Source organism: Sceloporus occidentalis, unplaced genomic scaffold (assembly GCF_023333645.1).
Source record: "Sceloporus occidentalis isolate IW3139 unplaced genomic scaffold, rSceOcc1.0.p SCAF_329, whole genome shotgun sequence".
Lineage (NCBI taxonomy): Eukaryota > Metazoa > Chordata > Lepidosauria > Squamata > Phrynosomatidae > Sceloporus > Sceloporus occidentalis.
The window spans coordinates 552130-567608 of NW_028317309.1; the positions used below are offsets into that span (position 1 = coordinate 552130).

Below are 15479 nucleotides of genomic sequence, written 5' to 3' on the forward strand. Positions count from 1 at the left end.
AGCCAATGCCCCCTCATAACAACCCCTGTATAATTGCCCTCAAATCCCCGGAAACCGCTCCCCCGCCACCACTGCGTACAAGGGAGGGAGGGGCTGAGATTTTGGCGCGAAAGAAATGTCACCGCCCGTGCTTATTATGGAAGCGGGTGGGCAGGGCTAATGGCAGAGGAGGAGGCGGGGTTAAGTTGATTCTTATCTTTTCTCGCTGTAACGCCCCCCCATCCCGCCTCTCCCCTCCCCCTGGGTGTGTCTTTCCTTCTTGTGATTAATGATATCCGACAGCTTCAAAGAAATTCCGGGGCACTCACTGACGGTGGGCGGGACACTCACTGACGGTGGGCGGGACACTTAGGAGGATGCACTCACTAATAGTAAGTGGAATTTAGGACGGAGCACTCATTGACAGCTGGTGCAGTTTAGGAGTTTGCACTCACTAACAGTGGCCCTCGGTTTAGGAGCGTGCACTCACTGATAGTGGGCGGGGTTTGGGAGCGTGCATTCACTGACAGTATGCAGCAGCCAGTGCATGTAGTTCCAGGGTGCAGCGCCTAAAGCGGACCAGAGTGACAGCCCGCGCAGAGGTAAGACTCCACCTCCCTATCCACGGTCATTAACCCTTAGAGTGCCAGCTCCGCGTATAACATGCGCTAGCTGCGCTTTTTCCGCGGGCAGCTTCAGGGACGGGGCTTCAGTGTGGGCCGAAGCCCTGAACCCCCCCCCCCACACACACACACCCTCAACCTAGGCTTAATGATCGCTCCGTGAGAGCGATCGGGCAGCGTTAACCCCTTCAGTGCCGGGGTTTGCGTCATTGAAGGGGTTAACGCTGCGCGATCGCTCTCGTGGAGGCCTGTCGGGACAGAGTGTGTCTCAATGCTCTGCTCCTATGGAGCGACAGCGCTGATATAGTAAAAAAAAAAAATATATAAAAAACATCTTTCACAGACAAAGATGCTTTCAGGTCAGTTGCTGTCAAGCAGAGCCAATCAGGAATGTGCTGCTTCTCTGATCAGTGATAGCCCCTCCCTCTTCCATCAGTGACAGCTGTCATAGAGAGAGGGGTCAAAAAAAGTTTTAAAAAATAATAAAAACACATGCAGTATCAATAAAAATATTTGTATTTTTTAAAGTATTACATTATTTTTTTCCCCTTTTTTATCTGATCGCTGAGTGGTGACACCTTAGGTCGCTGATTATTGACCTGCCTTAATGCTCAATGTCTGTGGTTTACAGATTTTTTTAAAATTTTTTTCATTTTACACTATTCATTTTGGTTTTTAACATTTTTTAAAAAACATTTTTACACTTTTTTTTATTTTACACAATTAAGTTTAAAACATTTTTGAAAAAATCTGGTCACTGATCAGTAATGGGCCTCATCGAACAATAGCCGGTGACCTAATCTAATCATCCCTACCACTAACACTATACAATAAGTGTAACATAACCTTACATCTAACCGTACCTAACGCTTTCACTATCCACTAACAGGATCCCGACGCTACTCCAACCGCAATGCACAGGTCTCCACTGATCGTTGGCATTTCCGACTGTAGGATTTTGTTATTAAATCTAGAAACTACCGTAAAGAAGCTTTTATTTTATAAAGAATTTAGAATTCTCACTTGTGTCTCTTTTTTTTTTAAAATTCCAGGTAGGGTTTGATTTCATCTTTTTTTTGGGGGGGGACAAGAAGTGTTAAAGAGCAAAGGAGCTGGAAAATGTCTGGTGTTTTGAGTAAGAACCCGGATCTGGAGTTTGACTGCTTGCAGCCTTTTTTTTACCCGGATGAGGATGATTTTTATTTGTGCGGCCCCGACTCTGCTCCCCCAGGGGAGGACATGTGGAAGAAGTTTGAGTTACTTCCCTCTCCTGTCTCGCCCAGTCAAGCTGAGCTGCAGAATGACTCCCCATCCCCTGGACAGTTGCCTTTTCTGGATGATGGGTTGTCTGCTGACGGGGATTCCTCGGACTGGGCATCTGAGCTGCTTCTGTTGCCCCCAGAGTCTGACCTTTCGGGGGGACCTGACTGGGGCTTGATGCAAAACGCAGGTCTCAACCTGAAGTCCATCATCATCCATGACTGTATGTGGAGCGGCTTCTCAGCAAAGGGAAAGCTGGAGAGGGCAGTTAGTGAGAAGTTGAGCAGAACCGTAAAAGCCACCGACACCTACCAGCCGGGGACCCTTCCTGCCAGCGGCATCACAGGGCGAGGAGAGGATCTGAGCAACCCTGCCACTCAATGTGTCGACCCGGCAGTGGTTTTTCCATTCCCACTCAGCAATTGCAGTGGTGTCCAAGCTGGTGCCTTCTGCAATGTGGCCCCTTCTTCATCTGCACCTTCTGCTGCACCGAGCAGGGGCAACAATCATTCCTGCGCGACCAGCTCCAGCTCTGGATGGGACACCCACAGTGAATCAGGTAACTATGCATCAACTTTTTTCTTGCCTCCTTGTCCGGGATTGGACCGTGGAATGTCTTCCCCACCTTATTTGTAGATAATTGTGTTTAACTTTTTTTTACCAACTTTAATTTTAACAAATTTTGCCTAATTGGTGAATTTTTAAGGATTTCTGAAAACGAAGAGGGAACGAAGGAAAAAAGAATGAAAAAAGCTCTGAATTATTGTATTAATTTGTCCACTGTAGCCAAGTACTCCTTCCCCCCCTCCCTCTCACAATTTTCTGGGAACCTTGCCAGCAGTTTATTAGCAGCTGTTACATTTCAGGGTGTAATCAGCTTTTGGCAAGGTTCCCAGGTTTTATTATGTGTTGACAACCCTCTCAGAAAATAATCAGGGACAGAGGTTACATACAGGGCACCAAAGAAAAAAAAAAGGTGTAGTTAACCATTGCAATACCAGAGATCATTTAGCCTGCCTTTTTTTGTCTGCTTTAAAGGTGCTGTTCCACATAGACATGTTTTTTTCTCAACGTTCCTAGATTATTATTATGTAGTATTATAGTATACACCTTAAATAAACATTTTCCTCTTTAAAATAGAAGACTATCCTTCCTGTCTGTCTGCGCTGCTCCGCCTGCTCGTCTCCTATAACACGAGACACCTCAGTCCCTCGCTGAAAACCTATTTTATAATACAAATACCCCAAAATATACAGTTTACACTATTTTTTTTAAATTATTATTATTGTTTCTATTTTTATGTGTCCGCTCGGTACAGGGTGCCCAATCGTGGATATATATATATATATATATATATAAAAATCATAACAGCAGCAAGATGGCACACGTTAACCCCTTGTTTTTTTTTAGTATTTTTAAAATATTTTAATACTTTAATGTTTTACTTTTTCACTTTGATAACCTTCTTGGGACAACCGTTGGAGGCCCGTGGCCTGAAGGGAAATATCTACAACGCTATTATGGCTCTATATACTTTTCTCTCAGCTAGGACAGCCGCAGATTGGTTCCCAATCACTAATGGCACACGACAAGGATGCCCATTATCACCCAATTGACATTTGAGAGAGGTATCGTGGGATTCAGGTTAAAATCGGTGGAGTGTAAGATCAGCCTATATGCAGACGATGAGTTTATGTGTTTTTGTATTTTTTGTAACGTACAGATTAGGTGAATAGAACATTTGGATTTCTTGTTTCAGATTATGAAGGAGACAATGACGGAGATGATGAAGAGGAAGAGATTGATGTCGTAACAGTGGAGAAAAGACCCACTTCCTCCGAGTCTATGACATCATTCACAATCACCGTACGCAAGAGAGTCAAGTCGGCTCAGAGCAAGGCCACACAGAGCGATTTGCTTCTGAAGACACCCGCCCCTGCTCATCAACAACACAACTACGCAGCTCCTTCCCCAAACGTGGACACCGAGGAGGTGGTCCGCCCCCCAAAAAAGCTGGGAAACGAGACGCCGAAGAACATTGTGCCGCAAGCGACGGAAAGCTCAAGCCCACTCGACTATGACTCGGATTACAGCGAGAGAAAACAGAAGCACAACATTCTAGAACGCTTGCGCCGCAACAATATGAAATCCAGGCTGCTCGCGCTAAGGGACCACGTACCAGAACTTGCCAAAAAAGACAAAGCGGCTAAAATAGTAATCCTTAAAAAAGCCACTGATTACGTCTATTCCCTCCGGGCCAACGAGGAGAAACTCTTGCAAAAGAAGGAAAAACTTCAACTCAGGCAGCAACAGCTGCTGAAGAAAATTGAGCATGCAAAGGTTTGATTGACGGCTTTTTCCTCTCCAGAGCGCTCGCTGCTCCATGGCACTTTTTTTTACATTTTTCTTTTTATACTACAAAAGCGTTTTGATGTTTTTGAATTTCAATTCAGTTCACAACTTTTTGATTTTTTTTTTCCGAAACAACTGGATTATGTTACGTATAGACATTCAAAATGTTTTATTTTCTAAAGTATACTAAGGTTTTTTTTTTGGCATTTTTGAGCTGGTGACATTTTTATTATTCTTTATACAACAAAAGAATGTTTGATGTTTCTGAACGTTGGTTAAAATTTCAATCCAGTGGAAAATAATAATATATATTTTTTCGGAACAACTGGATTATGTTATGAATGTTAAACCTGCCAAATTATTTACTGTATCCATTTTTTTTTTTTGAAAGTGTGTTTTTCTAATTTTTTTCATTTCTTGTGAGCTGCTGACTTTTTTTTATTTTATATAATCCATGATCTTTTTTTTCTTCTTCTAGTTAGGGATAAAAATAATTCATCCACTTGCCTTTTTGTACACTTATCTCGGACTACGTCGGGACTACCCCTTTTATCTCGGATTTTACTACTTATTGAAAATGTTTTCTATAAAAATGTATTGTTAATTTCTTTGTTTACCTGCATATGTGAGTACGAGGTTGATACATACCTAAATTTCATATTTACAATATTGTATGAAAAGGGGGTTGAAAATTTTGGGTACTTTTGGTACTTTTTGGCATTATATTTGCCTTCTTTTTTGTTAGTCTGTTTCTCCTCGTTAACGTATTTGTTCGTGTTTCTCTGGGCATAGGACTTGATCATTGTTGAGTTTTGTGTTCTGTTTATTCGTTTTCCGGCACTAAAGCACTTCGAAATACCTCATGTTTATGAAAATAAATGGCGGCAAAAGAATACGAGTCTGTTTGGTTAATCAAGTTGCTTTTGAGCTTGAAAAAAAAATACTTGGTCGTAAACCCAGTAGTATGGTCAGATCATCACGGCCTAAGCTTCTCCATCTCCTCAGAGCTAACCAAACTTCCCCCTCCAAGGCTAGCCAAACGTGGACGACAAAAGGGGGACCTACACAATATTACGCAGGTGGTCATAATGTAATGGCTGATCAGTGTATGTATTGGACTTGTGCATAAGGATTTGTACTAATTGCAAATTTAATGTACAAAATTCCGAAAATGAGACAAAGTAAAAAGCTCGGAATTTGCGTTTGAATTTTGGGGGCTCATTCACTCTCTAACACGCTCATTCATGTTCTCTCACACTCTCTAAATGTCTCTGCCGACCGCTTCTTCCCCTTCTGTGTCTCACAGAAGGGAGAAGAACAAGAAGATGAAGAGGAGAAGGAGCTGCAGGACATGGAAGAGGTCAGTGGAGAAGGTAGGGAGACATTCAAAGAGTGTGAGAGAGAGAACGAGAATGAATACGGACAATGTGTGCATATTCGGCCCTGGTGGATATCAATCCCAGAGCCCTAAAACAGATTTGAATTATGAATATTTTAAAATGTCACGGGACCACCCGCCGACGTGGGTGGGCAGTCCTGGCCACGTCCCGGAAGGGAAGGCTCTGGGTAGCCGGACCCCAGAACTTCCCAGGTATGGGTAGGCATCAGCTGTCAGTCTAGCCAATGAGAGCTCATCAAATATTCTGTTTTTGCCACTAATTGCCACCAGCCACCGCTAGTGCACATTATAAAAAAAAAAAAAATCCTGAACGTTATTTAAAACAACAAAACTCTGAGACATACAAATAAAGTAAAAAAAAATCCTAAACTTTATTTAAAACTACAAAACTCAGACATACACATAAAGTAAAAAAAAAATCCTAAACTTTATTTAAAACTACAAAACTCTAACACATACACATAAAGTAAAAAAAAATCCTAAACTTTATTTAAAACTACAAAACTCTGAGACATACACATAAAGTGTCATATACTTCCTCAGAGATATTTTCCATCATAGCAAAATCGACCGTTTAACGAACCCGCCTTTCCGAACGCCTAACGGTACACGGGACTACATCTCCCAGCATCCCGCGCGCAATGACGTCCCGACGCGCAGCATTTGGCTGAGGGCGCGCTTGACACGCAAGTGAGCCGCAAGCCATGATTTCCGGGTGGAAACTTCCGGTTATGGACTTACTTCCGGTTCGATTCAGTTTGATCACTGCTGAATCATTCGTTTATCGTAGTCGGTGCTGAGCCGTATACCGGTATGTATATTGTTAATCCACGCGCCATGTTGGTAACTATAGTAACCGTAATTATGAGAAAATTAACGGGCTTTTCTTTGCGCTGTGATTGGTTGCCGGGCTTCGGGTATCACTATTGGTTTTATTCATATTAATGCTATTTATTGCCCTTTTTTCATGCAGGGGCTAAAACTCGGCCAATATATATCAGTACAACGTATCTCCTGGTGGCTAATGCTAATATCATAATGCTTGCCATTATCACCATGGCAACTCTCGGGGGGGGGGGTTCGCCCCAGTCTCGGGGTGAAGGGGCAGATTCTCAGGATCGCGCGCTTGATCTGATGGTAGTGAAGACTCCTGATTGGTGCTTTCCCACGGTTGCTATCCCTGCTTGAATGCAGGTGACTAAATGAAGTGTGTGTCTTTCAATAATGACAAGTCAATGTTTCCACGGCGACCAGTATTGGAGCCGCTTGGGTAGCTCATTAGATGGGTAGCGCCATAGAATCTGTATGATAGCGCATTAAAGGGTTAATATGTAAAGCGTCTCAGGGGCGGCGGGGGCACCGTGTACTTGCGTGTCGCAAGTTGGACTGCAATTCTCATCATCCCAGCTTCATATAGGAAGTGTGGCGGGGAGGAATAAGTCAAATTAAAGAGTTTAAAGGATGGGAACTTGTTGGAAGAAGAGTAAAACTAGAGGATCGGAGGGTTAGATGGAACCTTGAGGTCACATTGGGCCATTCAGGACCAAGGTGATCTTGTTTAGAATCCTGTGGTTCCTTTTAGATGAAGTCAAGGTTTGACCAACGGGCTTGGGGGGCCTCGATCCGGCTTCAGCTTGTAATTTTTGCTTGAGGAACCAGGGGTAGCGCAGAAGCGTTGGGCTTAAGCCAACTCCAGTTTGCCCCGCGCTCCAACACGGAGTTTATTAGAGCTTAAGAGCGGCTTCTTGTATCTAGGAGATCAAGATCGGTCTCCAATGGTTCTTCGGTTCAAGGATGACTTTCGCCTTGAGTTCTTCTGTTGGCTTACGTTGTGGCATCATGTCTCCCCACAGATGGTTTTGGGAGTCTCTTCCCTGAAGCTCTGAAGAACCCATGGAGGTTATGGACGGGAATCCAAACCCGCACGAAGAAGGAAGTCTCGAGGAACCCTACGAGTCGCCTCCCAGAGAAGGGATCGAGGTGGACGTGGCGTCCTTCCAAGAGGAAGGCCACCTGTTAATCTGCTCTGAAAGCGGGAAGTATTTGACCGGCGATCCGCCGCCCCCCAAACCTCCGAAGCCCAGGGTGACAAAGAAGCCGTACTCGTGTAGCGAGTGCGGCAAGTGTTTCGCCAAAAAGGCCTACCTGGTCATCCACGAGCGGATCCACACGGGCGAGAAGCCCTTCGCGTGCGCCGAGTGCGGCAAGTGCTTCAACTCCAAGTCGAACCGGAGCACGCACGAGAAGTTCCACAAGGGGGAGAAGCTCTACGCCTGCTTCGAATGCGGGAAGTGCTTCACCACCAAGTCCTATCTCATCGTCCACAAGCGGATCCACACCGGCGAGAAGCCCTTCGAGTGCCCCAAGTGCGGCAAGTGCTTCACCCGCAATCAGAAACTCCTTTCGCACAGCCGCATCCACACGGGGGAGAAGCCCTTCCAGTGCCCCGAGTGCGATAAGTACTTCGCCCGCAAGTCGGACCTCGTCGTCCACGAGAGAACGCACAGCGGCCAAAAGCCGTACAAGTGCGCCGCCTGCGGCAAGTGCTTCACCAAGAAGTCGAGCCTCTGCATGCACGAGCGGACTCACACGGGCGAGCGGCCCTTCGTCTGCTCCGAGTGCGGGAAAGGCTTCTCCCAGAAACACCACCTCCTGACGCATCACAAGATCCACGCGAGGGTCAAACCCGCCGATTAGATCACCAGGAGGACAACGAAGAGACCTTGGAGGACTTATTACTGGTCAGATGTTTAATCGGAGGGGATATTTAGCCCCCCCCCCCAAAAAAAAATACACCCAATAGCAAGATATACAGATATTAACGTTCTGCTGCCGCAAATTATTTTTGAATTCATTTTAATTGTATTTTAATTTGAAAGGAAAAAAAAAATGGCTCCTTACAGACATTTACTTGATATATACCATTTTTTTTTTTATTATTAAAACAAAAAATAAAAAATATTTTTTTTATTACTTTGGAGTGTCTCTCCAAAGTAATAAAAAGCTTTTTTTATTTTTATTATTATTATCTTTTAATGGTTCTGATTTTGTTAGTATCAGATTAAAAATTATTGGTAAAAAAGTTTTGTTTTTTTTGTTGTTTTTTTTTTAACCAGTTGTAGTTTTTGCCCCATAATAATAGTTTTTAGGCAGCTGCATATCAGCCATTTGTATGATTCTCGCTCTGTTGTCTGAGCCCCAATCTACTAAACGCCCCCGACTGCTTATCTTGCTGCCTTTGGGAAACAATAGAATGGCTCAGTCTTAATCAGCCAGCAGGACTCTCTGACTATGGAAAGTCTACGGAGAAACGGACAAATTCCCTGACTCCTGGTCATGCTGCTTGTGGGTGACAATAGAATGGCTCAGTCTTAACCAGCCGGACTCTTCGCTAATGAAAGTCTATGGAGGAACGGACTTCATTAGCATCGACCATAAAGCATCAGCTCAGTGTGGTGTTTGAGCCGGGAAAGTCACCCAAAATATCACATGACTGACAGCGACTTCGCCTCCAGGTCGGCAAAGGGATATAAAAACCAAGTCAGTGCTAAGCTTAGCGGGGAGGTTTTTTTTTTGGGTGAAGTTTAAGCTGAATCCGTTATAAAATGTACAGATTGCGTAACTCGATTGTAAGAATAAAATGAGATTTTGCTATTAAATAGCACATGCTGCGGTTCGAGGGTTGTGATTGGATAGGAAGAGGAATCGTACGATATGCGAGTCGTGTCCAATAAAACTGTTTTGCTGCCTGTTGTGGGTCTTTGTGTTCTTTTCTACAACATAGATCGTGTTCAAACGGGCTGCGCTCTTAGAAAGGAGGGACTGTGCTTCCTGAACGGGGACAGCTGGCAAGTATCTGATATCATAACTGGAAATCAGCTGCTATCTATCAAATCTGGGTATAATTTAAAGAAGAATAGAACCGGCGACTTCCCCAGTAGGCTAAAATTGATTTAACCCCTTAATGACAAAGCCCGTGCATGTACGGGCTAAAAATGCATTGTTTTCAATGGGTTTTGGCACCGTCCATTGTCCTTAAGGGGTTAAAAAAATAAAAATTAGTTAATCAGATGTTTTTCAACCAGGAAATATGGATCTAGGTGACAGAAGGGAAAATGCACGATTTTACACGGTGAGGCCTGTGAGATCCGTGGAAAAGACCTAAATTAATTCGCAGAAATAGCCTCAGACGTCACTAAATGACGAGAGTTCATTAATAACGATGTATGGAACTAATGGCAAAGTTGCCCTAAATAATCATGGCGGCGGTGGCTGCTTTAGTTCGTCTGGTCTGCCGCATGGTTCTTCCGCATGCGCCGTTCACGATGCACTGCTTTCTTTGCAGCAAGGATTCCTACGCATGCGTCTTTTCAATAGAAGACTTTATTCCTTCTTCTCTATGGTAACAACAGGGCGGTCAAGGATTCCTACGCATGCGTCTTTTCAATATATGTCATCGTACCTTTATCTCTATGGTAACACAGGGCGGCCAAGGATGCCAGCGCACGCGCAGTTTTAGTTACCCTGTAGGAAGGAAAGTAAGCGCGTAGAATTACATTTCGCACGTGCTGGCGGATGCTAACGCCACATCCGGTGCTCCTCGGGGAACCCGGAAGTTTACGCAGCTGTTATAGCCACGTGACCGGGAGAAGTAAATACCGGGGAGAAGGCTCCCACGGAGGCAGTGCTGAACCCCGTAAGAGGGAGTAGGTGAGATTTCCTGCTGCTAGGACTAGGAGTGGAATTATTAATAAAAACGGAGTTTTCATACTTGTGGTTATAATAGAGGTTCATTAATTAACATCCTAAATGTATCCTGATGAGATGCTCTGCAGACATATAAGGGGTTGATGTAATAGTCCGCAGAGCCTGCATTAGTAATTGATAGAGGAGGTGAGATGCTCTGCAGAGCCAGTACCAGTAATTGATACATGAGGTGGGATGTTCTGCAGAGCCAGTACCAGTAATTGATACATGAGGTGGGATGCTCTGCAGAGCCAGTACCAGTAATTGATAGAGGAGGTGAGAGGCTCTGCAGAGCCAGTACCAGTAATTGATACATGAGGTGGGATGCGCTGCAGAGCCAGTACCAGTAATTGATAGAGGAGGTGAGATGCTCTGCAGTGCCAGTACCAGTGATTGATAGAGGAGGTAAGATGTTCTGCAGAGCCAGTACCAGTAATTGATAGAGGAGGTAAGATGTTCTGCAGTGCCAGTACCAGTAATTGATAGAGGAGGTGAGAGGCTCTGCAGTGCCAGTACCAGTAATTGATAGAGGAGGTGAGAGGCTCTGCAGTGCCAGTACCAGTAATTGATAGAGGAGGTGAGAGGCTCTGCAGTGCCAGTACCAGTAATTGATAGAGGAGGTGAGAGGCTCTGCAGTGCCAGTACCAGTAATTGATAGAGGAGGTGAGAGGCTCTGCAGAGCCAGTACCAGTAATCAATACAGGGGGTGAGATGCTCTGCAGCTTGGGTTTCTTGGGAGACATAATCGATCCCTCTTGACTTGTAGGTGGACGTCCATGGAGACTCCCGGCTGCAGGGGCCCCGTGGGCTCTGTGCGAATGGACGAGGACACCAGCGTGGTCTTGGATCTTACTCTGGAGATGGTGTATCTGCTCATCGGGGAGGTGAGGCACTCATTCCTCACTTTAAAGGGACGCTCTAGCCATCATATGCACTTTAAAGCGTCCCTTTAAATGTACCCCCCCCCCCCAGTTAAATGCCCTGCAGGAGATGCATTCAGCCGAATGCATCTCCTGCCACGGGATGCACTCCCCTCCTGTCAGCTCCAGCATCGGCTCTGCCTGCCGGGCTCTGATTAGTCTTCCCGATCGTTTTAATGGGAGCGCTTTCCTGCTGCTGATTGACAGCTTTGGCAGCCAATCAGTGGCAGGAAGTTTCAGATCGTAAAGAAACACCGTATTTAATATTTTAAATTATTATTATTTTGGAAGAATGATTATTAAATTACTCGCAGAGGGTTCACGTTGCTCACAGAGTACTTTAACACGCAGCTCTCCATAGAGAGGGTGGCGGGGACATAAGACTGTCCCTTTAATCTGCACCTTTCCGTCCCTTGAAGGTTTTACCCCCCCCCCAGGTGCAATAATGAAAGGTTTGATATTTTAATAACAGACCCGAGCTGGGTGGTCTTCACAGAGTTCATGACCGGTGGCCCTAAAGTATTTTCCTCTTTTCCATAGAGCCCAAAGACCCTTTGATGGGTGTATTAAGAAGAGACCCGTTCTTGCCGCTGGGGGTAAGATTAGCGTATGACATCAGACACACCCACCACGGTTTTTCTTGACATACTTCCATACGCACACACGGTTACATACTTACACACACTGTTTTGTAGCTCTACCTTTGTTGACGGGACAGCTCGTCTGGTCCTTTGCGACCCTCGCGCTCTACGTCGTCTGTCTTCATGACGTCATCTCCCTGCGCTCGGACTCTATAGAGTGCTGGGATTTAGGGAGAGAGCGAGCCTGCATTATGCCTAGAGATCGAGGGGGTTGTGTTGTGTCCAGCTCTGGTACCTTCCATGCTTCCGTAGGTCGTTTCACTTCTGTGTCTTCCCGTCTTAATGTATAGGCCTTTAATGTCGTGAAGAAGTCTGGTGGGTGCATCGCATACGGTGGCAGCCCCCATGGATCCTCAGGATGCCGGAGTCCACGCGCGGCGTCCTCGCCTCGCTCGTTGATACACCCCAGGAACAATGACCTGAGGATTCTGGAACTGACCAAGAAGATCAATCAGCTGCTAGCTGGAGAGGTGAGAGCCAGCCGGAACGGGGCATTGTGCGGCACGCCCGAGGGCTCTTTGTGTGATGGCTGTACCGCTGCTTGTTTCAGGTTCTCCTAAGGTTTGAGGATGTCGCTCTCTATTTCTCCGTGGAGGAGTGGGAATACTTGGAAGAGCACAAGGATCTTTACCGGGACGAAATGACCAATGAGAACCACCAGCCCCCCAGCTTTCTGGGTAAGAGGAGGTCGAAGCGCTTCTGATTTCATGGAGTTTGAGAGCATTTGTTACGTCCTAAAAAGATGTGGCAAGATGCCCATTAGGAAGTACCAGTATGTCCCGACTTTATTGCGCAAGAGATCAGGATCTATTAACAGCCTGGCCTCCCCCTGTCAGCAGAAACCAGTGTCGCTGGCTTCCTGCGGACTGATTGTGTGTATCGGTGCGAGCACCTGTATCCCGTTACATGAGAAATGCCCGATCATACGATCGGGCGTTCCCTTCCGGTAAGTGTCACTGATGACTGGAGGGACCCAGTTGGTATATTTGATTGCGCCTCCCCCTGCTGGCTGATCGCACGTGATCAGCAATGCAAGTCTATGGAGCCGTGCTTACTGATCACGGTGTGTAGTCCCAGGGTCGCCTTCAGTCCCTCTATACGGGGGGGGGGGGGGTCTTCAAACTGTTTGGGGACCCCTGCTCTTCTTATGTCATCTGTGAGTCGTAGGTAGCAGAAAGAGTGTCCTTGGCCATGAAGGAACGTATGGCAAGACCGGTGTGATTCTTTCTATTATTTATAGACTATTCACCACGTTTCCCACGTTTCTCCTTTTTCAATACAAACCAATAACCAGGATGTTGAAGTTGACATTTGATGTAAACATCACTCAAGCGACCATGTGCTTCTTTCCATCAGGTGAATCCACGACGGAAAATGCTGCATTTCAGGGCCCCGTCGGCGACGTTGAACCTAACGCTGGAGACAAATTCCCAAACGTTGATGAACCAAGCCAGGCAGACGCTCCTTGGGAAGAGGAACTGTATGAAGAAGAAGAAGACCCTAATATTATCGTCATTCATTCTTTTACAGGAGAGACGGTATCGGTTCAAAGCAACGAGGGAACTTCCACTCACCAGAGTGGGGCTTGCCTCGCTGGGAACTTGGATCCCGTTAAATATCCAGCTGCTTGCCAAAGGAACAAGCTGACTCCTTCTGAGTGGGGAAGACAGTCTGCTCGTAATTCAGAGCTTTACCCCCACAGCGTCTCCACCGGGAAGAAACCATGTTCCTGTTCTAGTTGTGGGAAGTGCTTTAGGAGTAGGTCAGAGCTGGCCGCGCACATGTTGACTCACACGAGCGAGAACTCCTTTATATGTTCCGAGTGCGGCCGGTGCTTCAGCAGCCGGGGAAACCTGGTCCGACACAGGAAACATCACACGGACGGAAAGCCCTTCCTGTGCTCCTCATGCGGGAAAGGCTTCGTTGACTACCCGACGCTCGTCCGGCATCAGAGCGTCCACGCCGAAGGAGGGAAATGTTTTACCGGCAAGTCGAATCTCGTAGCCGGTCAGCAGGTCCGCACGGGAGAAAGGCCGTTCCTGTGTGCCGCGTGCGGGAAATGCTTCAGCAGAGTGGGTCACCTCCTTAGACATCAGCAGACCCACACGGGAAATAAGCCCTTCTCGTGTTCCTTCTGCGGCAAGCGGTTTTCTAGCAACTCGAGCCTTGATCTGCACGAGAGGACTCACACGGGAGAGAAGCCCTTCTCGTGTTCCCATTGCGGGGATCAGTTTAACGCCTACTCGAGTCTCATCAGACATTGCAGGCGGCACACGGGGGAGAAACCCTATTCGTGCTCCGACTGCGGCAAGCGTTTCGCCATCAAATCCAACCTCGTGACGCACCTCAGGGTCCACACCGGGGAAAGGCCGTTCGCGTGTGCCGAGTGCGGGAAGTGTTTCAGCTACAATTCCATACTTGTTAAACACCAGAGGACTCACACGGGCGAGAAGCCCTTCGCCTGCTCCGAGTGCGGGAAGTGCTTCAGCAACCAGTCGAATCTCGTCTCGCACCGTAGAATCCACACGGGGGAGAAGCCGTTCGCGTGCGCCGAGTGCCTGCAGTCTTTCACCAAAAAGTCCAGTCTGATCAAGCATCAGAAGATCCACGCGCAGGGCCATTCGGGCTCCTTGTCCTAAACGCGGCCGTGTTTCCGAGGACGCTGCCAAGCTCGGGCCGTTAAACATTTGGGCTTCAGCCGTTGATGAAATGTGTAGCAGATAAAAGCAATGTTACGCATTTTATTCCCTCCAGCTATCTCATGGGTTATTTGTCATGTCGGTGCAATACTGAACCCGGGAACGTCCCACGGAGCTCAGGGCTTGGACCCTGGCCCACTCAATGTTCCACCACACACACACTCACACTAACACTGTGGCACATGAGGAAGCTGACATCCTCCCAACCTCGTAGATTATTAAATCCCCCTGTGTGGTCTGCAAATCTGCCTGCCCCCAAACAAAGGCTTTCTGTAGTTCCACCTCTAATAAATAAGTCACACAATGGACCCCTGCAACCCAGAAGTGCCAACCCGTAAAATTGTCCACAAAGTGCTGGTCCGACCAGTAAGTTGTGTCTTAACACAGATGTGTATGAAAAGCAGTGTGTAAGCATGAGTGTGTGTGTGTTGGCAAGTATCGGTAAGAGTATGTGTAAGCATGAGTGTTTGTACATATGTGTGCCACTGCTTATTGGGGAGGTGCCAATGGGGCCCACTTGGCTTAACTTACCCTGCCGGGCCAGAAGGTGCCAGGCCTGCCCTGGAAACATCTGTTACCCTCAAACCAATACAGTCAGGTTTCACACCAAAGGTGCGGGCAACATTATCTGACATGGGGTTTATTCACTAAATAGAGAGCATTGGTTTCAGTTCTCCGACAAGACTGGCTGAACTGGCCCTGTATAATGTATAATTCCATGTGAAAGGAGACCTCTCTCTGATTTAACTATACATTATCCAGGTCCTGCCGAGCTCGTCCTGCAGCAGAAGTTCGCTGGGGTCGGACCCTCAAAATAAATAGCCGAGTGAAGAAGCTGAAACATAACGCTCCCGCTAGCT

General features: G+C 46.6%; 2 protein-coding genes across 2 annotated transcripts in view; one reads left to right on the forward strand and one right to left on the reverse strand.

Moving 5' to 3' along the window:
* The window catches only part of LOC149274475 (uncharacterized), a 71260-nt gene that overhangs the window by 41796 nt on the left and 13985 nt on the right, over positions 1-15479 (reverse strand). The window contains exon 6 of the mRNA XM_089505452.1: positions 13134-13137. Within this exon, the coding sequence (XP_089361578.1) occupies positions 13134-13137 (4 nt within the window). The remainder of the gene's footprint in view (positions 1-13133; positions 13138-15479) is intronic.
* Positions 1722-6815, forward strand: LOC149274476 (N-myc protein-like). Its single transcript, XM_089505444.1, has 4 exons — positions 1722-2421; positions 3622-4202; positions 5521-5587; positions 6808-6815. The coding sequence occupies exons 1-4, from the start codon at positions 1722-1724 to the stop codon at positions 6813-6815; spliced, it is 1356 nt and encodes a 451-aa protein (XP_089361570.1).